We start from the raw sequence: 24,311 nt of genomic DNA, 5'->3' as shown, positions 1-24,311 counted from the left end.
ATGGACAAGTAAAATAAATAAATAAATAGTCCAGTGCTGTGCACACAGTCAGTGCTCAATAAAAATGAATTCATTCATTCATTCATTCAATCGTATTTATTGAGCGCTTACTGTGTGCAGAGCACTGGACTAAGCGCTTGGGAAGGACAAGTTGGCAACATAGAGAGACAGTCCCTACCCAACAGCGGGCTCACAGTCTAAAAGGGGAAGACAGAGAACAAAACCAAACATACCAACAAAATAAAATAAATAGAATAGATATGGACAAGTAAAATAAATAAATAAATAGTCCAGTGCTGTGCACACAGTCAGTGCTCAATAAAAATGAATTCATTCATTCATTCATTCAATCGTATTTATTGAGCGCTTACTGTGTGCAGAGCACTGTACTAAGCACTTGGGAAGTACAAATTGGCAACATACAGAGACAGTCCCTACCCAACAGCGGGCTCACAGTCTAAAAGGGGAAGACAGAGAACAAAACCAAACATACCAACAAAATAAAATAAATAGAATAGATATGGACTAGTAAAATAAATAAATAAATAGTCCAGTGCTGTGCACACAGTCAGTGCTCAATAAAAATGAACTCATTCATTCAATCGTATTTATTGAGCGCTTACTGTGTGCAGAGCACTGGACTAAGCGCTTGGGAAGGACAAGTTGGCAACATAGAGAGACAGTCCCTACCCAACAGCGGGCTCACAGTCTAAAAGGGGAAGACAGAGAACAAAACCAAACATACCAACAAAATAAAATAAATAGAATAGATATGGACAAGTAAAATAAATAAATAAATAGTCCAGTGCTGTGCACACAGTCAGTGCTCAATAAAAATGAATTCATTCATTCATTCAATCGTATTTATTGAGCGCTTACTGTGTGCAGAGCACTGGACTAAGCGCTTGGGAAATCCAAGTTGGCAACATAGACGGTCCCTACCCAACATCATCATCATCAATCGTATTTATTGAGCGCTTACTATGTGCAGAGCACTGGACTAAGCGCTTGGGAAGTACAAATTGGCAACATAGAGAGACAGTCCTACCCAACAGTGGGCTCACAGTCTAGAAGGGGGAGACAGACATCAAAACATATTAACAAAATAAAATAAATGGACTAAATATGTACAAATAAAATAAATAAATAGAGGAATAAATACGTACAAACATATATATAGGAGTTGTGGGGAGGGGAAGGAGGTAAGGCGGGGGGGGAGGGGGCTCAGTTTGGTAAGGCCTCCTGGAGTAGGGCAATGGATGAATGAATGACGAACGAACGAACGAACGAACGAACGAACGAACGAACGAACGAACGAACGAACGAACGAACGAACGAACGAACGAACGAACGAACGAACGAACGAACGAACGAACGAACGAACGAACGAACGAACGAACGAACGAACGAACGAACGAACGAACGAACGAACGAACGAACGAACGAACGAACGAACGAACGAGCCGGGCGCGCAGCCCTAAAGCTCGGGAGGGGCGATGTGCCGTCCGCGCCGCTAGGGGGCGGCCGCGACACAGGGCCCAGGACGCCGCGCAGGCGCCTTCCGCCGCGGCGCTGCGATGGCCGAGTGGTTAAGGCGTTGGACTTGAAATCCAATGGGGGTGTCCCCGCGCAGGTTCGAACCCTGCTCGCAGCGATGAGGCGGAAAATTTTACAAATCTCCCCCGAGGGGCTGATGAAAGGGGGGGGGGAGAAACCCGAAATCCCCGTAAAACCTGCCAGAAACAGCAAGCTTCCCAGTATCCATCAATCAATCATATTTATTGGGCGCTTACTGTGTGCAGAGCACTGTACTAAGCGCTTGGGAGGTACAAGTTGGCAACATATAGAGACAGTCCCTACCCAACAGTGGGCTCACAGTCTAAAAGGGGGAGACAGAGAACAAAACCAAACACACTAAGAAAATAAAATAAATAGAATAGATATGTACAGGTAAAATAGAGTAATAAATATGTACAGACATATATACAGGTGCTGTAGGAAAGGGAAGGAGGTAAGATGGGGGGATGGAGAGGGGGGCCCTGGGAGGTGGGCCCTCACCCCCTCTCTGCAGCTGAGCTTTAGGGTCCCAGGTGCAGGGAGCTTGCAGAGGCGAAATTCGTTGTCTCAGCCCGACCCCGTCTTTATTTATTTTCTTGCTGATTGCTTTTCGATAGAGTCCCACACTTGCCATGAAGAGTCTGGAAAAAGTCATGAAATGTGCCGGTGTAACAAATGCCACAAAAGCACAAATTGTATGGTGTTTCAATCAATCAGTCAATCAATCGTATTTATTGAGCGCTTACTGTGTGCAGAGCACTGGACTAAGTGCTTGGGAAGTACAAGTTGGCAACATATAGGGACAGTCCCTACCCAACAGTGGGTTCACAGTCTAAAAGGGGGAGACGGAGAACAAAACCAAACACACTAACAAAATAAAATAAATGGAATAGATATGTACAAGTAAAATACATAAATAGAGTAATAAATATGTACAAACATATATACAGGTGCTGTGGGGAAGGGAAGGAGGTAAGATGGGGGGGATGGAGCCTGGGAGGTGGGCCCTCACCCCCTCTCTGCAGCTGAGCTTTAGGGTCCCAGCTGCAGGGAGCTTGCAAAGGCGAAATTCGTTGTCTCAGTCCGACCCCGTCTTTATTTATTTTCTTGCTTATTGCTTTTCGATAGAGTCCCACACTTGCTATGAAGAGTCTGGAAAAAGCAGTGTGGCTCAATGGAAAGAGCACGGGCTTTGGATATATGTATATATATTGTATGTATACATGTTTGTACATATTTATTATTCTATTTATTTAGCCATTTATTTTACTTGTACATATCTATTCTATTTTATTTTGTTAGTATGTTTTGGTTTTGTTCTCTGTCTCCCCCTTTCAGACTGTGAGCCCACTGTTGGGTAGGGACTGTCTCTATGTGTTGCCAATTTGTACTTCCCAAGCGCTTAGTACAGTGCTCTGCACATATTAAGCGCTCAATAAATACGATTGATTGATTGATTGATTGATTGATTTTGTTCTCTGTCTCCCCCTTTTAGACTATGAGCCCACTGTTGGGTAGGGACTGTCTCTATATGTTACCAACTTATACTTCCCAAGCACTTAGTACAGTGCCCTGCACACAGTAAGCGCTCAATAAATACAATTGATTGATTGAGTCAGAGGTCATGGGTTCGAATCCCAGCTCCACCACATGTCTGTTGTGTGACCTTGGGCAAGTCACTTAACTTCTCTGAGCCTCAGTTGCCTCATGTGTAAAACGGGGATTAAGACTGTGAGCCCCACGTGGGACAACTTAATCACCTTGTATTCCCCCCAGCGCTTAGAACAGTGCTTTGCACATAGTAAGCGCTTAACAAATGCCATTATTATCATTATTATTATTATTATTATCATGAAATGTGCTGGTGTAACAAATGCCACAAAAACACAAATGGTCAGTTCTACGGTGTTTCCAGGGACAATGTAGGGAAAGCTGGATAGTGGGGGGGAAAAAAGGGTAGAAAAAGCATCAGTTCTTTTGATGATGATGACGATGGTGGTATTTGTTAAGCGATTACTATGTGCAAAGCACTGTTCTAAGCGCTGAGGGGATACACACTTTTGAAATGTGTTGGAGAAGGCTTTTGCAACTACCATGGACTGCCCGAAAAAACAATCAATCAATCAATTGTATTTATTGAGCGCTTACTGTGTGCAGAGCACTGGACTAAGCGCTTGGGAAGTACAAGTTGGCAACATATAGAGACAGTCCCTACCCAACAGTGGGCTCACAGTCTAAAAATAAAAAATAAAGAGTCTAAAAACAAATAACAAATAAATGGATTTTTGAGAAAATTAAGCCAAAGTGATTTTTGGAAGGCCAAATGACTCGACTTATATTAGCATATTTTGGACACATCCTCAGGAGGATTAATTCTCTGGAAAAAAAACACTAATGCTAGGAAAAGTCCAGGGGAAACGTTGAAGAGGCAGACGGGCAGCTAGATGGATAGAGTCCATATCAGCATTGCGTAGTGGAGGGCCTGGGAGTCGGAAGGTTATGGGTTCTAATTCCGCTCTGCCACTTGCCTGCTGCGTGCCCTTGGGCAAGTCACTTTACTTCTCTGGGCCTTAGTTACCTCATCTGTAAAATGGGGATTGAGACTGTGAGCCCCGCATGGGACAGGGACTGTGTCCAACCCGGTTTGCTTGTATCTACCCCGGCGCTTAGTACAATGCCTGGCACAGAGTAAGCACTTAGCAAGTGTTATTATTATTATAACAATGATAACGGAAAAGCCATTTGAAGGGTTATGGATCATGGCAGAAGATAGGACGTTCTGGAGAAACTAGATCCTTAGAGTCGCTCTGAATTGGAAAAGACTCGACAGCAGCTAATAATAATAATATTAGTAATAATAATAAGTCCAGTGTGTTGGGAAGGAGCAGAAACAGTGAAGCAGCATGGCTCGGTGGATAGAGCACGGGCTTTGGAGTCAGAGGTCGTGGGTTCAAATCCCAACTCCTCCACGTCTGCTGTGTGACCTTGGGCAAGTCACTTTACTTCTCTGTGCCTCAGTTCCCTCATCTGTAAAATGGAAATTAAGACTGTGAGCCCCACATGGGACAACCTCCTCTCCTTGTGTTCCCCCCAGCGCTTAGAACAGTGCTTTGCACATAGTAAGTGCTTAATACCAACATTATTATTATTATTATTAAAGAGAAATTGGGCAGTTTGCCCCCAAGGCGAGAAGGGGAAGAGAAATCACAAAGATGGACTAACTAGGTGCCCGTGGTCAAAGGTCAAGGCCGAGAAGGTGCAGATTTGGAAGGGGAGACCCGGAAATACACCCCATTTTGAGCCCTCAACAGGGGAATTTAGCCCAGGATAGCCGCCTTGCTCCAATGCTCGGACCTTAAGCTCTAATTCCCTAATTCTGTTGTCTTGCATTCTCCCAAGTGCCTAGTACAGTGCACACAGTAACCTCTCAGTAAGCTCCACTGATTGATTGCCCAGTCCTGCCAAGAGCCATAGGACACCATACGCTTGGAACAGTTCTCGTCATATAGTAAGTGCTTGCTTTTCATTCATTCATTCATTGTCGTATTTATTGAGCGCTTACTGTGTACAGAGCACCGTACTAAGCACTTGGGAAGTACAAGTCGGCAACATCTAGAGACGGTCCCTACCCAACAATGGGCTTACAGTCTAGAAGGGGGAGACAGACAACAAAACATGTGGTCAGGTGTCATCGGAATAAATAGAAGTAGAGCTAGATGCACACCATTGACAAAATAAATAGAATAGTAAATATGTACAAGTAAAACAAATGGAGTAATAAATCTGTACAAACAGATATACAGGTGCTGTGGGGAGGGGAAGGAGGTAGGGCCAGGGGGGTGGGGAGGGGGAGAGGAAAAAGGGGGCTCAGTCTGGGACTGGGTTATGGTGGTGATAATAATAATAATTATGGTATTTGTTAAGCCCTTACTTTGTGTCAGGTACTGTACTGAGCAGTGGGGTGGATACAAGCAAATAGCCCCACACAGAGCTCCCAATCTTCATCCCTGTTTTACAGTCAATCAATCAATCGTATTTATTGAGCGCTTACTGTGTGCAGAGCACTGTACTAAGCGCTTGACACTGTACTTGCTTGACACCAACAGCGAAGACCCATTCCTTGCACGGCAGGCAGGAAGTAATAATAATAATAATAATAATGGCATTAATTGAGCACTTACTATGTGCCGGGCACTGGGATGGATACGAGCAAATCAGGTTGGACACAGCTCCTGTCCCATGTGGGGCTCGCAGTCTCAATCCCCATTTTACATATGAGGGAACTGAGGCCCAGAGAAGTGAAGTGACTTGCCCCAAAGTCACACAACTGTGAGCCCATTGTTGGGTAGGGACCATCTCTATATGGTGCCGACTTGTATTTCCCAAGCACTTAGCACAGTGCTCTGCACACAGTAAGCGCTCAATAAATACGCTTGAATGAAAAGTGACTGAGCAGGATTAGAACTCATGACCTTTTGACTCCCAGGACTGTGCTCTATCCATTATGCCTTGGAACCCACTAGCTTTTTGTGGGCAGGGAACGTGCCTACCATTTCTGATGTATTGTACTCTCCCAAGCGACAACCTGATCACCTTGTAACCTCCCCAGTGCTTAGAACAGTGCTTTGCACATAGTAAGCGCTTAATAAATGCCATCATTATCATTATCATTATTATTACAGTGCTCTGCACACAGTAAGTGCTCAATAAAGGTCATTGATTGAAGCCTTGCTTGTTATTTACAATCAGCTTTACCTTTCTTTCACTCATCAACCGCCTCCCAGATCGTGAGTTCAGTGTGGGACGGGAACTGTCTTAACTGCTACACTTGTTCCTACCCCAATTTTAATAAGGTACTTGACACATAGGAAGTGCTTAATGAATACCACGGTTTTAAAATTATAACAATTAAAATGTGAACGTAAATAGTCTACTTGGTTTAGCTCAATATACCCTCTCCTCTTTACTTCATTTCCCGAATAGCATGTATTGTAAAGCTAGCTGTATCGCATTACTGTCGTAACCCAAGTGCTAATTACAGAGTCATCTGACGCTGGTAGAAATTGTTTAGGAAGTATCATCAATTAGTAGTATTTACTGGATTTTTTTGTGTGCAGAGCACTATATTAAGCAGTTGGTATTGTATATTTTCCCCCCATAAAGAATTTTATCAGAAAGAACACTCGTTTGTTCAGTGCTTCCTGCCCCAATTCCTGTTTTGATCACTCCACAAATCTAAGGAAAATAACCAGCTTCGGTCATTTTGAGGAATGAAGCTAAAAACTTGAACTGTCCTTGAACTTCCTAGTAAGATTGCTTTAGAGTGTGAACTTTCTAAAAAGAGGGCTGACAGTTTTAAGGGAAGATTGCTTCTCAACTCTTCTCTGAACCTCTGTGAATAGGTTGTATGGGGGGATGAAAACGGAACAGAAATTGTTTCTGAAGTTTAAAGCTATACTAATTCACATATTTGCAAGAATATTACACAATATAGACTGTAAATTCGTTGTGTACAGGGAATTTATCTACCAATTCTGTTATACTGCACTCTCACAAGCACTTAGTACACTGCTATGCACAAAGTAAACACCCAATAAATACAATTGAGTGATAACATAGTATTAAGAAACTGAAGTGATGTTATCTATCAGATACGTGGTTGAAAAGCTTGTCTGAAGATGTTAACTATTTGACATTTAATCAGGCATCTTGAAATACTTCAGGAGAAAGGTGTTTATAGTCAATCATATTTATTGAGCAATGACTGTGCAAAGCACTGTTCTAAAGCACTTATAAATGCAGAGTAATGAAAATAAGGCATTAAACCATGAAAGATGTTGACATTTTATAAACTTTTTCCTTTTCTGTGAAGCTTAGCATTATCTATAATTTTTCCAGCTTATGAATCTCTAAAATAAAAGCTACCTTTTCCTTTTTTAAATAGGGGACAGGGTACAGTATGCTAAAAGCTAATACTGAAGCTTCACTGTCTTCCAGTTACAAATGGATCTCTTGCCTACCAATATGTAAATAAGATGATCTACCAGACAGGTTTCAGGAGGGAAGAAAGTGCATTCTTAAAACATAATTGTGTTTTTTATGTATAGGAGTCTCGGGAAAGTTGTCGTTATCATCTTTAATACTCTGCACACAGTAAGCACTCAAATACCACTGATACTAAAACAGTAATATTTTACTTTCTTTGCACTTAATTTTTTCAAACTCGGTACCAAAATGCCTCCTTTTATCCAGTGCTCCCTGGGACTACTGGGACACTGACTAAAATGAGTTTATTTTTTCTCCTGATCCCTGGGGTTTTAGCTTTTGCTTTCCTAACATCTCATAATGTACAGCCAAATGTTGAAAAACATGATTTGGAATTGTTGATTTTGCCCTGCCAATCAAGTGCCCACATTAGATGCTGAGCCCCATGAGCTAGGTAGGGGCTTGCCTTGAATCAATGTGATATTTTGCAATTTGATGCACTTAATGACATAATTTAATTTGTGGGCTAATCAATTAATAGTATTTATTGAACATTTACCAGATTAAAGGATCAAGAACACTTAGGGAGTGGTAGCAGTGGGTACATACAACCCTTCTGAGAAGTTTGGCCAGGATTCAGAAAGAGATGAAAGAATAGCTAGATTGCCCAGAAGAACCCAGAGGTATTTTTAGGATAGGGGAGGCATGGGCATGTGTGAAAACGGCACCAGAGAGTCAACAGTCATGCGGCAGTGAGAGATGTTTATGCACTTTGTCTCTTCACCCTTGAATCCCACTAATTTGATTAAAAAAAAAAAAATCTTTCCAATGAAATGTGTAGGCAAAAAGATAAAACTTAACTGGGTCAATTTTGCTACTTAGCAGCTAGAGGTGAATGATGTTGTGGAGAACTACTACATAAAATGATGTTTTGGGGTTATGTGAATGTCCATTACTTATGCCATTTTTTCCACAGTAGCAGACAACAGAACTACCTAGATGTAACGGCTATCCTGTTAAAATGGTGGCATCGATCTAACGTTAATAAAATTCACGTCAAGGCATACAATGCAGTACAGTATTTTAAACTCCTGAGTCAGACACTGTAAAAATTCAGGAAAAATGTGTTAATTTGAAATCCCTGACCACTTTGGTACAGTTATTCAAGTATATATTAATACTTATATCAATATATAATATATATCAATATATAAGTAATATATTTATCATGGCAACTCCTGTATTTTTATTTGTCTCCCCCATTAGCGTACATGCTCCTTGGGGGCAAAGAAAACATCCCATTTTTGTTCTATACTTTCCAAGCACTTAAATAGTGCAATGCACTTGAGAGTGCTCAAAAAAATACTACTACTATCAGAAAAAAGGAATTGACTGGACCACAAACAGATTTTACATTTTTAAATAATTAAAGACCAATAAGACACCTTATGAGAATGAAAATATTTAAAGCTGCATGCCATTCATAATCATTTGATCAAAATTAAGGTTGTACTTTATAACATCTTCTGGACTCCAATAATACTTTAAGCGAATTATTTTATTATTTACAGAGATTTAACTGAAATTAGTAATTACAAATACCTATAACCCCAAAGGGATTCTCTCTAGAGATTCTTATTTATGATCAATAAAAAAAAGTAGCAATTAAGAAAATAAGGGACAAATTGACCAGGGTTTATTTGGTTTACTAGAGGTTAGACTTTGTAAAAATTATATGTATTTCAGCCCAAACAACCGAGCAAAATTTCTTAGCTATTTCAGTCAGTTGTAAGAAAGTTAATTTTCACTAGAAAAAATAAAACTTTCAGATTTAGTCCCTATATACATAAGAGTTTCATGAAGTCTAAACCTCTCCACTCTCCTGCAAAGAAAAACAAATCTGCAAGACTTTCCAATTTACAATCTTGTTTCATTTTGCCCCATAAAATGTTGACGCAATTACAAACAGAAAGCCTTTCAAGGTCTCTCATTCATTTCATCAATTAGGATGCACAGAGCAGCATCTTTCTCTATAATCTGATCTTTCCTGTAACCAGAAATCTCTCTCTGGTGCTCATTCTGTCCAATACAGCTGTTGCCGTCATCGGCATCCATTGCTTCAGTTTTTAACTTTAGTCCTCCCTCAGAATGGGGCAGATCATCAGGTAAGGATGCGAGGCAGTTCTGGATCATTTCTATAACTCGTTCCAAGTGTTTCTGAAATCTCTCGGCCGTCTCAAGGCGCTGTCGTTTCTGCACCTCCATCATAACTCTCAGGGTTTCCCTTGCTTGGTGGGGTCGGTATTCATTTATAAGATGATGCACATGGACAAAAAGCAGCTTGAGATCTTCCAGTTTTTCCTCCCTTTTTATACTTCCCGGGCTCCTTATCAAAATATCCAAGAGGTCTAAGAAGTTAATTAGAATGGACATGTTGAGTTTCCTTAGTTCTTTCTTGTGATCAAACTGCATCGGGTGCAATCGTTCGATGCCCTGACTCTCCAAAGGCCGGATAATGAGATCATCACACTGGAACTGGTTGCCAAACATCATATAACTGTCTTTCACAGGGGGTGGGGGTTTAGGAGCTAAACCCTTCCGAATATTTTCATCAGTATATTCCTTGATGTACTGCATTGGAGGTGGAGGAAGAGCACTGACTTGCTGAGGTTCGCCCATTGCGAAAAATAAAAGCACCTGCAGAAACACAAATATATGGTTTTAACAAATTAAGGACAGGACTAAAGAATATTTTTTTTTGGCCTTTTGGAAAAGGTGAGGGATCTGAGAAGAAGTAATGCCCATGAACTGTCCAGACATTTGAGCTCACATCTCCTCCCTGGAAAGTCTCCAGTCTTTTGGGGGAGAAGAGAAGGAAGATAAATTGGAGCCAATAAGAGCAAGGTAAGGCAACCGTTACATCTATCAGCAATACGAGGGCATGAGACCTATTCCAATATCACTACCATTTTCCAAAACCTGGTCCCTGCAGAACTATCCTAGTGACTCCAAGTTCAATTAATCGGTAGTACTTAGTGTTTCTCTGGGTAGAGCACTGTACTAAGTGTTTAGGAGGGTAAGAGAGGTAAAAACTATGCCAGTTCTTGCCCCCTCCTACCTCACCTCCCTTCTCCCCTTCTACAGCCCAGCCTGCACCCTCCGCTCCTCTGCCTCTAATCTCCCCACCGTGCCTCGTTTTCGCCTGTGCCACCGTTGACCCCCGGCCCACGTCACCCCCCTGGCCTGGAATGCGCTCCCTCCGCACATCGGCCAAGCTAGCTCTCTTCCTCCCTTCAAGGCCTTACTGAGAGCTCACCTCCCCAAGGAGGCCTTCCCAGATTGAGCCCCCTCCTTCCTCTCCCCCTCTTCCCCCTCCCCATCCCCCCAACCTTACCTCCTTTCCCTCCCCACAGCACCTGTATATATGTATATATGTTTGTCTGTATTTATTACTCTATTTATTTTATTTTTACATATTTATTCTATTTATTTTGTTAATATGTTTTGTTTTGTTCTCTGTCTCCCCCTTCTAGACTGTGAGCCCACTGTTGGGTAGGGACCATCTCTATATGCTGCCAACTTGTACTTCCCAAGCGCTTAGTACAGTGCTCTGCACACAGTAAGCACTCAATAAATACGACAATGAATGAATGAATAATTATAAGGTGAACTACATGGTTTTAGGGGTGCAAATTAAAAACCACTGCAACTACTCTCCAGTGGTGGGGTGAGGTGGCTACAGAAAGAAGGGATGCTCTAAGTCACAATACCCTATCACCCTGCCTTTACAGCTTCCTAATTTCACTGTGACATCCATAACTTCCTCTCTGGGGGCAGGGAATGTGTTTACTGTTATAGTGTGCTCTCCCAAAGCGCTTAGTACAGTGCTTTGCACACAATAAGCACTCAATAAAGATGATTAAATGAATGAACTTCCTCTTATCCTCACTTACCCTGTGACGTGTCTGGAAAGAAGTGTTAAACCCCTGGCGGGAGATGAAAGATGGAGGTCACAATTAAGCCTCCAGATTTCCCGTCCAGTGCCGGTGAGCCCTTCAGGGCGCAGCCACCTAGAAAAGTAGAATGCAGGCACACAATGGAAGGCACACACGATGGTTTCAACACGAAGAACCGTGGCAAAGGAAGAAGCACGAGGATGAGTCTCTCTCTCGCTCCCTGGCTCTCTCCTTTCTCAGGTCCTGTCTCACTCACTCTCTCTCTTCCCCCTCAGGTGTGCCCTGTCTCTCACTCTCTTTCCCCTCAGTTGAGCCCTGTCACTCACTCTCTTCCTCCTCGTGTGCCCTCACTCACTCTCTCGTGTGCCCTCACTCTCTCCTCAAGTGTGCCCTGTCTCTCACTCTCTCAAGTGTGCCCTCCCACTCTCTCCTCAAATGTGCCCCACCTCTCCCTCTCACTTCAGGTGTGCCCTGTCTCTCACTCTCTCTTCCTCCTCAGGCGTGCCCTGTCACTCACTCTCTCAAGTGTGCCTTCCCACGCTAAGTGTGCCCCGTCTCTCACTCTCTCTTCCTCAAGTGTGCCCTGTCGCTCACTCTCTCAAGTGTGCTGTCTCTCACTCTCTCAAGTGTGCCCTCCCACTCTCTCAAGTGTGCCCTGTCTCTCACTCTCTCCTCAAGTGTGCCCCATCTCTCACTCTCTCTTCCTCCTCAGGTGTGCCATTGCTCACTCTCTCCTCAAGTGTGCCCTGTCGCTCACTCTCAAGTGTGCCCTCCCACTCTCTCAAGTGTGCCCTGTCTCTCACTCTCTCCTCAAGTGTGCCCCATCTCACTCTCTCTTCCTCCTCAGGCGTGCCCTGTCTCTCCCTCTCTCAAGTGTGCCCTGTCTCTCCCTCTCTCCTCAGGTGTGCCCCATCTCTCACTCTCTCTTCCTCCTCAGGTGTGCCCTGTCTCTCACACTCTCAAGTGTGCCCTGTTGCTCACACTCTCTTCAAGTGCGCCATCACTCACGCTCTCAAGTGTGCCCTGTTTCTCACTCTCTCCTCAAGTGTGCCCCATCTCTCACTCTTCCTCCTCAGGTGTGCCCTGTCTCTCACTCTCTCCTCAACTGTGCCCTGTCTCTCACTCTCTCTTCCTCCTCAGGTGTGCCCTGTCGTTCACTCTCTCAAGTGTGCCCTGTCACTCACTCTCTCAAGTGTGCCCTCCCACTCTCTCAAGTGTGCCCTGTCTCTCACTCTCTCCTCAAGTGTGCCCCATCTCTCACTCTCTCTTCCTCCTCAGGTGTGCCCTGTCACTCACTCTCTCAAGTGTGCCCTGTCACTCACTCTCTCCTCAAGTGTGCCCCATCTCTCACTCTCTCTTCCTCCTCAGGCGTGCCCTGTCGCTCCCTCTCTCAAGTGTGCCCTGTCTCTCCCTCTCTCCTCAGGTGTGCCCCATCTCTCACTCTCTCTTCCTCCTCAGGTGTGCCCTGTCGCTCACACTCTCCTCAAGTGTGCCCTGTTGCTCACACTCTCTTCAAGTGCGCCATCACTCACGCTCTCAAGTGTGCCCTGTTTCTCACTCTCTCCTCAAGTGTGCCCCATCTCTCACTCTCTCTTCCTCCTCAGGTGTGCCCTGTCTCTCACTCTCTCCTCAACTGTGCCCTGTCTCTCACTCTCTCTTCCTCCTCAGGTGTGCCCTGTCGTTCACTCTCTCAAGTGTGCCCTGTCACTCACTCTCTCCTCAAGTGTGCCCTCCCACTCTCTCAAGTGTGCCCTGTCTCTCACTCTCTCCTCAAGTGTGCCCCGTCTCTCACTCTCTCTTCCTCCTCAGGTGTACCCTGTCGTTCACTCTCTCAAGTGTGCCCTGTCGCTCACTCTCTCCTCAAGTGTGCCCTCCCACTCTCTCAAATGTGCCCTGTCTCTCACTCTCTCCTCCAGTGTGCCCCATCTCTCACTCTCTCTTCCTCCTCAGGTGTGCCCTGTCTCTCCCTCTCTCCTCAAGTGTGCCCTGTCTCTCCCCCACTCCTCAGGTGTACCCTGCCTCTTCCTCTCACTTCAGGTGTGCCCTGCTCGTGTCTCTCACTCCCTCAAGTGGTGCCCTGTCTCCCTCTCCCTCTCCCCTCAGGCGTCTCCTGCTTCTCCCTCCTCCCTCAAGCGTGTCCCCAGCCCGGCCCCGGTGTGTGCTGTCTTTTCCTCTCCTCAGGTGTCCCCCCCACGCTGCCCTCCCTGGGGAGGGGGCCGGCTCGGGGCCAGGACGGCCCCCGACGCGCGCACGCGCACACGCCCACGCACGCGCTTCACCCTCACCGTTCGCGGGCAGGGGGCCGCGAGCGCCAGGCCAGTCCCTCCCGCGCGCTCCCCTCGCTCCACTTCCGGCAGCGCCCTGGGCCCGCCCCCTTGCACCGGAAGCAGCCCCGAACGCCGCGTGACGATTGGCCGCTGGGGCCGTCACGTCGAGAACAGGCGTCCTCCCCCCCTCCCAACGGCGCCCTCAAGGCCACGGCAACGGCCGCCTCGCGGCGCAGGTAGCTTCTGCGCATGCGCGCTCCGTCGGCGCGCGCGTGCGCGCTGACTCTTCAGGTGTTTGTGGGGGCGGGCAGGGGGCAATGGCGCACCCACCTTGGCCTGTGGTGAGGGAATTGTTGCTCCCTCTAATTAATTAATTCATTCAATCCTATTTACTGAAGCCATATTCTATTTATAGAAGCAGGGTGGCACAGTGGAAAGAGCCCGGGCTCTGGAGTCAGAGGTCATGGGTTCAAATCCTGCCTCTGCCAGTTGTCAGCTGTGTGACTTTGGGCAAGCCACTTCACTTCTCTGTGCCTCAGTTTCCCTCATCTGGAAAAATGGGGATGAAGACTGTGAGCCCCCCGTGGGACAACCTGATCACCTTGTAATCTCCCCAGCGCTTGGAACAGTGCTTTGCACATAGTAAGCGCTTAATAAATGCCATTATTATTATTATTATTATTATTATTGAGTGCTTACTGTGTGCAGAGCACTAGACTAAGCGCTTGGGAAGTACAAGGTGGCAACATATAGAGACGGTCCCTACCCAACCACGGGCTCACAGGCTAGGAGGGAGCCTAGCCCCTCAATCAATCAATAAATACGATTGATTGATTGATTGAGGGAGAGACAGACAACAAAACAAAACACGTGGACAGGTGTCAAGTCGTCAGAATAAATAGAAATAAAGCTAGATGCATATCATTAACAAAATAAATAGAATAGTAAATATGTACAAGTAAAATAAATAAAAACAGTAATAAATCCGTACAAACATATATATATGTATGTTTGTACAGATTTATTACTGTTTTTATTTTACTTGTACATATACGTATATATGTATATGTTTGTACAGATTTATTACTCTATTTTACTCGTACATATAGAGTAATAAATCTGTACAAACATATATATATATGTATATATGTTTGTACAGATTTATTACTGTTTTTATTTATTTTACTTGTACATATACATATATATGTATATGTTTGTATAGATTTATTACTCTATTTTACTTGTACATATAGAGTAATAAATCTGTACAAACATATATATATATGTATATATGTGTACAGATTTATTACTCTATTTTACTTGTACATATAGAGTAATAAATCTGTACAAACATATATATGTATATATGTTTGTACAGATTTATTACTCTATTTTACTTGTACATATAGAGTAATAAATCTGTACAAACATATATATGTATATATGTTTGTACAGATTTATTACTCTATTTTACTTGTACATATAGAGTAATAAATCTGTACAAACATATATATATGTATATATGTTTGTACAGATTTATTACTGTTTTTATTTATTTTACTTGTACCTATCTATTCTATTTATTTTATTTTGTTAGTATGTTTGGTTTTGTTCTCTGTCTCCCCCTTCTAGACTGTGAGCCCACTATTGGGTAGGGACTGTCTCTATGTGTCGCCAGCTTGTACTTCCCAAGCGCTTAGTACAGTGCTCTGCACACAGTAAGCACTCAATAAATACGATTGATTGATTGATATATACAGGTGCTATTGGGAGGGGAAAGAGGTAGGGCGGGGGGCGGGGGGAGGAGGAGAGGAAAAAGGGGGCTCAGTCTGGGAAGGCCTCCTGGGGGAGGTGAGCTCTCAGTAGGGCTTATAATAATGTTGGTATTTGTTAAGCGCTTACTCTGTGCCAAGCACTGTTCTAAGCACTGTTGGGTAGGGACTGTCTCTATATGTTGCCAACTTGTACTTCCCAAGCGCTTAGTACAGTGCTCTGCACACAGTAAGCGCTCAATAAATACGATTGATCGATTGACTGAATACAGGGTAATCAAGGTTGTCCCACATGGGGCTCACAGGCTTCGTCCCCATTTGACAGTTGAGGGAACTGAGGCCCAGGGAAGGGAAGTGACTTGCCCAAAGTCACACAGCTGACAAGTGGCGGAGTCAGGATTAGAACCCATGACTTCCGACTCCCAAACCCGGGCTCTTTCCACTGAGCCATGCTGCTAATTCTGAGGAGTGCAGTGCCCTACTCATTTATTAATTCACCATGGAATCTACAGGGTTAGGGGCCAAAATTGATTCCACTTTAATGGGTTGGGAAACAGAGTTAAATAATAATAATAATAATAATAATAATAATAATAATAATAATAATAATGGCATTTTTTAAGCGCTTACTATGTGCAGAGCACTGTTCTAAGCGCTGAGCACTGTTCTAAGCGCTGTTAAAGAGAACTAGTGATAGCTCACAATCCAACGAATCAGGGTAAGAACGGACGCTGTAAACCAGCCCTTCCAATCCACTTAATTTCACATTTATCTTGCCAGATGGAAAAAAATGAACTTTCAAAGATGTTATTATTATTTAATATGACAGCTCCCTTGTAATAATAATAATGATGTTTTTTGTTAAGCGTTTACCATGTGTAAAGCACTGTTCTAAGCGCTGTGGGGGGGATACAAGGTGATCAGGTTGTCCCATGTGGGGCTCACGGTCTTAATCCCCATTTTACAGATGAGGTAGCTGAGGCACAGAGAAGTGAAGTGACTTCCCCAAAGTCACACAGTTGACAAGTGGCAGAGCTGGGAGTAGAACCTGTGATCTCTGACTCCCAAGCCCGGGATCTTTCCACTGCTTCTCTAATTTGGGTCCAGCACAGAGAGAGGATGGCCAGTTGTCCAGTTTCGTACTGAACAAGAAGGTTTTCATGTGGCCTGCTCTCTGCCTAATATGGACAGAGCATTGGACAACTTTCTGTCCACTATTCTTATTTTCAGCATTCGATCTCCCTTTGCCACTGCTCCTGTCGCCAAATTCTGTGATTCCTTCCCCCCTTCCTTCCTCTCCCCCTCATCCCCCCTCCATCCCCCCATCTTACCTCCTTCCCTTCCCCACAGCACCTGTATATATGTATATATGTTTGTACATATTTATTACTCTATTTATTTATTTATTTTACTTGTACCTATCTATTCTATTTATTTTATTTGGTTAGTATGTTTGGTTTTGTTCTCTGTCTCCCCCTTTTAGACTGTGAGCCCACTGTTGGGTAGGGACTGTCTCTATATGTTGCCAATTTGTACTTCCCAAGCGCTTAGTACAGTGCTCTGCACATAGTAAGTGCTCAATAAATACGATTGATTGATTGATTGATTGATCCCCCCTCCATCCCCCCATCTTACCCCCTTCCCTTCCTCACAGCACCTGTATATATGTATATATGTTTGTACATATTTATTACCCTATTTATTTATTTATTTTACTTATACCTATCTATTCTATTTATTTTATTTGGTTAGTATGTTTGGTTTTGTTCTCTGTCTCCCCCTTCTAGACTGTGAGCCCACTGTTGGGTAGGGACTGTCTCTATATGTTGCCAGCTTGTACTTCCCAAGCACTTAGTACAGTGCTCTGCACACAGTAAGCGCTCAATAAATACGATTGATTGATTGATTGATTCAGACTTAGTGCCTGGAGTCACACGGTCATAGGAAGGGAACACAGCAAAAGAGGCTGTCCAGGAAATGCTTTAAGTTCAGAAGACCTCAGCAAACTTCTGAAAAAGAGCACTTATGACATCATCATGTTTTGCTGTATGGCCTGTGTAGTACCCCCTCTAATCTGCATACTACTTCTAGACAGGTATTGTCTAAACTCACTCTTTTACGTGTATTCTCCCAAGTGCTTCATACAGTGCTCTGCACACAAGTGTGCAATAAACATCATTGATTGTTACACTTGACATCATCATCAATCGTATTTATTGAGCGCTTACTGTGTGCAGAGCACTGTACTAAGACATCACTGACATCTCAATATCTGGTATTCCCAAGGCCTCTCAGTGGCCAGACTACACAGAGGTTATGTAGGACTTCCCGTATGTTATAGGTATTGTGATTATTGCTATAGTTTAATAAAAAATTGAACCTTTTCTTTGCTGATTTTAATATTGTATAGTAAAGTATGTGACTGTGACTGTGAAGACATTCCTCCTTCTAGACTGTGAGCCCACTGTTGGGTAGGGACCGTCTCTATATGTTGCCAACTTGTACTTCCCAAGCGCTTAGTGCAGTGCTCTGCACACAGTAAGTGCTCAATAAATACGATTGATTGATTGATTGATCGTATGCTAAAGATTTTTCTTATGTCTAACGTAAATCCTAGCCTTGTGCTTATCCTAATTGCAGTGAAGGGAGAATACAGGTGATTACTCTAAAAGCCCTGTGTGTACAGGACTTTGCCATAAATATTAGTAGTAGTATTTATTGAGTATCACTTGATATAGTGATTGTATTAAGTGTTTGGGAAGTACAAAAAAGAAATGACATGTCCACTGCTCACCAAAAAAAAAAAACAACGCTCTGTGTGCAACAAACAAAAACATTTACAGAGTAGTCAAAATAAATAATTGAATGTACACTTAAGCACATATATGAAAGTTAGAGGATAGATAGGAATAAGTTCAGAGATGATTCATGGATTTATATGGTTTAGGATGCTAAGAAGTCTTATTGTTGGAGGTGGGATTTTAGGACAGCTTTGAATTTATAGAGAGCTGGAGGGGGCTGCAGAGGAGTCAGGGGAGTGTTCCCCCTCGCCTCTTTGCCCTTCTCCCACCTGCTCCCTCTTATATTTTCTCATATTTCCCTATCTTACTCTCTTCTTTATCCCTCTTCCCTTTTATTCTATTTCATCCCCTTTTTTTTTTTTTAAAAAAAAAGGGTATTTGTTAAGCACCTACTAGGTGGCAGGCACTGTTCTAAGCCCTGGGATAGATAATAATAATAATAATAATAATAATAATAATAATAATGATAATGGCATTTATTAAGTGCTTACTATGTGCAAAGCACTGTTCTAAGTGCTGGGGAGGCTACAGAGTGATTAGCTTGTCCCACAGGGGGCTCACAGTCAATACCAATTTTACAGATGAGGCAACTGAGGAACTGAAAAGTGACTTGCCCAAAGTCACACAGCTGACAGGTGGCGGAGCCGGGATTTGAACCCATTAATTCTGACTCCAAAGCCCGTGCTCTTTCCACTGAGCCACGCTGCTTCTCAATGGCAGCACGAGTGTAGAGCTGCTCTGCTCTGGAGAATAGCCAGCTGGGACATTGGTCCCGGAGATTGCCCCGGCATACTTTGGGCTGACTAATTATTCACCATCAACAGTCACATGTTTTGTTTTTTAAAAAAAAAAACAACAACAAAAACCAAAGAACTCCAAGCTTCTCCCTTCACCAACCTCAAATACACATTATACAATTGCATGTAACTAGCTTTTCTGTTAAAATGGCATCTTTGAGCTAAATATATGAATGAGCGATCGGTCTTTCATAGCGACCCTTCCTCTCTCTTGACACCCAGTTAAATAATGATTTATGCCACAAGCTCCCTTTGAGAGAAAGAAAGGCCTACATTTCCTGAGACAATCTACAAGGTAAGTCAGGTTGGACAGAGTGCATTTCCCACATGGGACTCACAGTCTTAATCCCCATTTTACAGATGAGGTAACTGAGGCACAGAGAAGTGAAATGACTTGCCCAAGCTAACACAACCGACAAGTGGCAGAGCCAAGACTGGAACCTAGGTCCTTCAGACCCCCAGCACCGCGCTCTATCAAAAAGTTGCACTATAAGCCTTGCTGCTTCTCTTCCTTTTTCTCCCTCCATTCCCTATCCATTTAATCAATCAATCAAATACGATTGATTAATTGATTGATTGATTAACCTTATCCCCACTTTCTCTGTCGCCTTTTGGCCATTCGCCATCCCACCTAGGTTGGTTAGACATGCAGTAGAAACAAAACTTAACGACTCTGTAGCCCAGTGGAAATCTGTAAAATGGGGATGAAGACTTGTGAGCCCCACCTGGGACAATCTGATCACCTTGTAGCCTCTCCAGCGCTTAGAACAGTGCTTTGCACATAGTAAGCGCTTAATAAATGCCATCGTTATTATTATTATTATTATTATTATTATTATTATTATATTACTTGCTATACTCTATCCTTAGCGCCAGAGGGCAGCAGTGAGCCTAGTCTTTCAGGAATGAGCTACAATTTCTCACCAATCAATCAATCAATCAATCGTATTTATTGAGCGCTTACTGTGTGCAGAGCACTGTACTAAGCGCTTGGGAAGTACAAGTTGGCAACATATGGAGACAGTCCCTACCTAACAGTGGGCTCACAGTCTAGAAGGGGGAGACAAACAAAACAAAACATGTGGACAAGTGTCAAGTCATCAGAATAAACAGAAGTAAAGCTAGATGCACATCGTGAAGAAGCACATCTAGAAGTGGCGGAGAAAGATGGTAACAAACATATTAACAGAAACCATTTTCAGTTACTTTTCTAAATTTTTAATAGTCGAAGTTAAAATAATAATAATAATAATAATAATAATAATAATAATGGCATTTGTTAAGCGCTTACTATGTGCAAAGCACTGTCCTAAGCACTGGGGGGATACAATGGGATCAAGTTGTCCCACGTGGGGCTCACAGTCTTAATCCTCATTTTACAGATGAGGTAACTGAGGCTCAGAGAAGTTCAGTGACTTGCCCGAGGTCACACAGCAGACATGTGGCGGAGCCGGGATTCGAACCCATGACCTCTGACTCCAAAGCCCGGGCTCTTTCCACCGAGCCACGCTGCTTCGCCAGCAGCGTGATTAAAAGGAATTACTTTGTGCAAATATTAGTTGCAGATTTAAATGGGAATTTCAGAAGACAAGGTCTCTGCTCTAAGAAGTTTATAATCTAGCAAAAGAGACTGATAAACAGATACGATTAAATTATTAAATGAAAGTGCAAGGGTAAAAATGTCCTATCTACTATATTAATCATCATCATCAATCGTATTTATTGAGCGCTTACTGTGTGCAGAGCACTGTGCTAAGCGCTTGGGAAGTACAATGTAGCAATGATTTTTGGCTGCTTACATTGGTTCATCAAAACCTACCCTTTCCAGAAGACATTCTCACCTTAATTTCCTATTCCAGGATTATCACCCCACAATTTCCTTTAGCATTTATTTTTATACATCTTTCCTCGGTAGTTGTGTGTATATCAACTTATGCGAATTTCCCTGTTTACCCTGCCACGAATGGCCTGCTATCAAGAGTTATAGTTTCGTTCTTTACTGTTTATAAATAGTTTGTGTCTTTTGGGCTTCCCCACCGAGGGCAAGGACCATCATTTCTATTTTTATTTTACTCTCCGAAAACCTTTTTAAAGTGCTCTCTGCCCACAGTAGATGCTCAATAAATACTATTGAATGAATGAATAAACGAATGAATGAATGGAATCTGAGACATCGTGTCCTTTTCCATACTCCCCATGGTCAGCTTTCTTTGGCCACCTCTTCCACTGCTGTTGCCACCTCCCTCCTCCTTCCACCTCTCCGTCATTTTTGGTACTCTGAGACCAGGCTGTACTCAAGTTTACAGTGAGATGTAGAGGTATTTAGAGGATTGGAATACATGATATAGTGGGGAGAATGGGAATTCGATTAGAAAGGCTTCCCCCAGGGGAGAGATTTTTAGTAGTTCTTTGACAAATGGGTAGGACCGGTTGTGGAGTACTGATGGAAGGGAGGAAGGAAATACTGCGAAAAACAGGCCAGCTCTTTGGCTTTGATAGTTAGTAGGCAGTTGGTCTATCGAACCTGTTGAGTTTGACATCTGAATGATCACCATGGTAATGACTGCGCTGTAACAACCACTGACTTTCATCTGATAGGTGTACCCACTGATGTCCTAACTGATATATCTCTACGGCGATACGTGGTCTCTCTTTAAGAAAAGTTGGTATTTATGCATTCTTGATAAATAGCAAAGATAGCAGAGGAAATTCAGAGTTTGCGCAAGAAAAAAATAGTGCATATTTGGCATTTCCCCACCTCCCCCTCCTTCGGTGGTATCCGCACATGTTGCGAAGCTGCTATTCAACTTGCACTATACAAAGTCACTCAGGTTTGATAGACTTGAATGCGAGCCAGGGAGAAAAAAATTTGTTTATGTTTTGATTTTTTAGAATTGTGCATTGCAAGCAATTGGCAACAGTTTTAGACTGTGAGCCCACTGTTGGGTAGGGACTGTCTCTATATGTTGCCAACTTGTACTTCCCAAGCGCTTAGTACAGTGCTGTGCACACAGTAAGCGCTCAATAAATACGATTGATGATGATGAACACCAGCCACCAAGTCAGCAACCTTGGCATTATCCTTGATTCCTTCTTTCTTTCAACTTTCCAATCCAGTGTGTTGCTAAATCCTGCTGGGTTTTCTTCCACAACATTTCCTCAATCTTCTCTTGCCTCTCCATCCAAACAACCCCCAACTTAGTCTGAGTGTGTGCGCTAACCCAGATTGACTACTATATGAGCCTTTTCACTGTTCACCCTACCCATAGTTAAGTGCTAACTATGTCTCAGGCACTGTATGAATCTCTGGGGTAAATTTGCCAAACTAGCACACTTACCCCCTTCAAAGCCCACCTGAAAGCTCACCTCCTCCAGGAGGCCTTCCTAGACTAAGCCCCCCTTTTCCTTTGCTTCCCCCTCCCCTCCCCATCACCCTGACCCGCTCCCATTGCTCTACTCCCTCCCTGCCCCACAGCACTTATGTATATATGTACATATTTATAATTATAATTGCATTAATTTTTATTAATGATGTGTATATACCTATAATTCTATTTATAATGATGCTACTGATGCCTGTTTACTTGTTTTGATGTCGCCTCCCCACTTCTAGACTGTGAGCCCGTTGTGGGCAGGGATTGTCTCTGTTGCTGAATTGCACTTCCCAAGCACTCGGTGCACTGTAGGCGCTCAATAAATATGACTGACTGCATGAATGAATGCAAGATAAGCAGGTTGGGCACAGTACCTGTCCCACACGAGGCTCTTCCTAGTTGTAAATTATTTTATGTCTGTTTCCTCATTAGATTGTAAATTCCTTGTGGTGGTCAGGGATCATGTATTCTTCTTCTATTCTATTGCCCCAGGTGCTTAGTACAGTGATCTGTACACAGCAGGTTCACAGTAAATACTATTGATTGATTTATAATAATAATAATAATAATGTTGGTATTTGTTAAGCGCTTGCTACGTGCAAAGCACTGTTCTAAGCGCTGGGGTAGATACAAGGTAATCAGGTTGTCCCACGTGGGGCTCACAGTCTTCATCCCCATTTTACAGGTGAGGGAACTGAGGCCCAGAGAAGTGAAGTGACTTGCCCAAAGTCACACAGCTGACAAGTGGCGGAGCCGGGATTTGAACCCACGACCTCTGACTCCAAAGCCGGGGCTCTTTTCCACTGAGCCACGCTGATTTATAAATAAATCTGTGAACATTCTCTAACAGCTTATTAGACTGCTCTAAATATTAAAGAGAGGCAGCAAGGAGAGTTGGAATGGTCATCGCATGTCATGCTTAGAGTTGGCTCAGCATCTTGCAGGGGATCTGCATGTTTGTGCAAAGAGCCACTGTAAAATCCCTTGGTCTAACTCACGGTTGAAAACAGCTGGAATCGGTCAATGAGAACTTGAATCATTCCGAGAATTAGGGAAATCAATTTGAAGTCACAGCAAACAGTAGCTCACTGGTTCTGTAGAGATTCAGTCCATACTTCATTCTGTTGCCTGGATCATTTTTCTAAAAAAACCACTCAGTTCACATCTCCCTACTCCTCAAAATTCTCCAGTGGTGGCCTCTCCACCTCGGCATCAGAAAGAAACTCCGGACTTCGGCTTTAAGACACTCAAGCAGCTCTCCCCCTCTTACTTTACACCTCCCTGATTCTCTACTACAACGCAACCCGCAAACTTCGCTCTCCTAACGACCTACTCACTATGCTTCTTTCTCATCTTTCTCACTGCCAAATTCTTGCTCATGCCTCCTCTTTTGCCGGGAACTGCCTCCCCCTTCATATCTGATAGGCCATCACTCTCCCCATCGTCAAAGCCCTACTAAAATCATATCTCTTCCTAGAATCCTTCCCTGGCAAAGTAAGATAATAATAATAATGATGGCATTTAAGCGCTTACTATGTGCAAAGCTCTGTAAGATCTCACTTGCCCTATTTGCCCTCTCTTGTGTGTTGCCTGTACACTTGGCTCTTAACCTTTTAAACACTTTCATTTTCACCCTACCCCCACAGCACTTATGTAGACATCTAGCTGCAATTTATTTTAATATCTCCCATTCTATTCTGTAAGCTCTTTGTGGGCAGGGATCATGTTGACCTGTACTCTCCTAAGCACTTAGTGCAGCACTCTGCATACAGTAAGGGCTCAATAAATACCACTGCTTGGTT

The 24,311-nt window shown here is 43.4% G+C and overlaps 1 protein-coding gene and 1 non-coding gene across 3 annotated transcripts; one reads left to right on the top strand and one right to left on the bottom strand.

The window, feature by feature from the left end:
* Window positions 1-1,571: 1,571 nt before the first annotated feature.
* TRNAS-UGA lies at window positions 1,572-1,654 on the top strand. Its single transcript has one exon. It is a non-coding gene; the product is annotated as a tRNA-Ser (tRNA).
* A 7,431-nt stretch (window positions 1,655-9,085) lies between these two features.
* Window positions 9,086-13,848, bottom strand: MED7 (mediator complex subunit 7). 2 transcript variants are annotated; one of them, XM_038772887.1, is made up of 3 exons: window positions 13,784-13,848; window positions 11,496-11,612; window positions 9,086-10,239 (listed from the first exon to the last, which is right to left on the bottom strand). In XM_038772887.1, exon 3 carries the CDS (start codon window positions 10,219-10,221, stop codon window positions 9,520-9,522), a length of 702 nt encoding a protein of 233 aa, XP_038628815.1. In that variant the 5' UTR covers window positions 10,222-10,239; window positions 11,496-11,612; window positions 13,784-13,848; the 3' UTR covers window positions 9,086-9,519. The 2 variants fall into 2 exon arrangements, with proteins under 2 accessions (XP_038628815.1, XP_038628816.1); XM_038772888.1 differs by lacking the exon at window positions 13,784-13,848 and having other exon boundaries at window positions 11,496-11,716.
* Window positions 13,849-24,311: the final 10,463 nt, after the last annotated feature.

This window comes from Tachyglossus aculeatus, chromosome X1, assembly GCF_015852505.1.
Source record: "Tachyglossus aculeatus isolate mTacAcu1 chromosome X1, mTacAcu1.pri, whole genome shotgun sequence".
Classification (NCBI taxonomy): Eukaryota; Metazoa; Chordata; class Mammalia; order Monotremata; family Tachyglossidae; genus Tachyglossus; species Tachyglossus aculeatus.
Note: the sequence above shows the minus strand (reverse complement) of the source record. Positions and strands in the feature narration are given on the sequence as shown.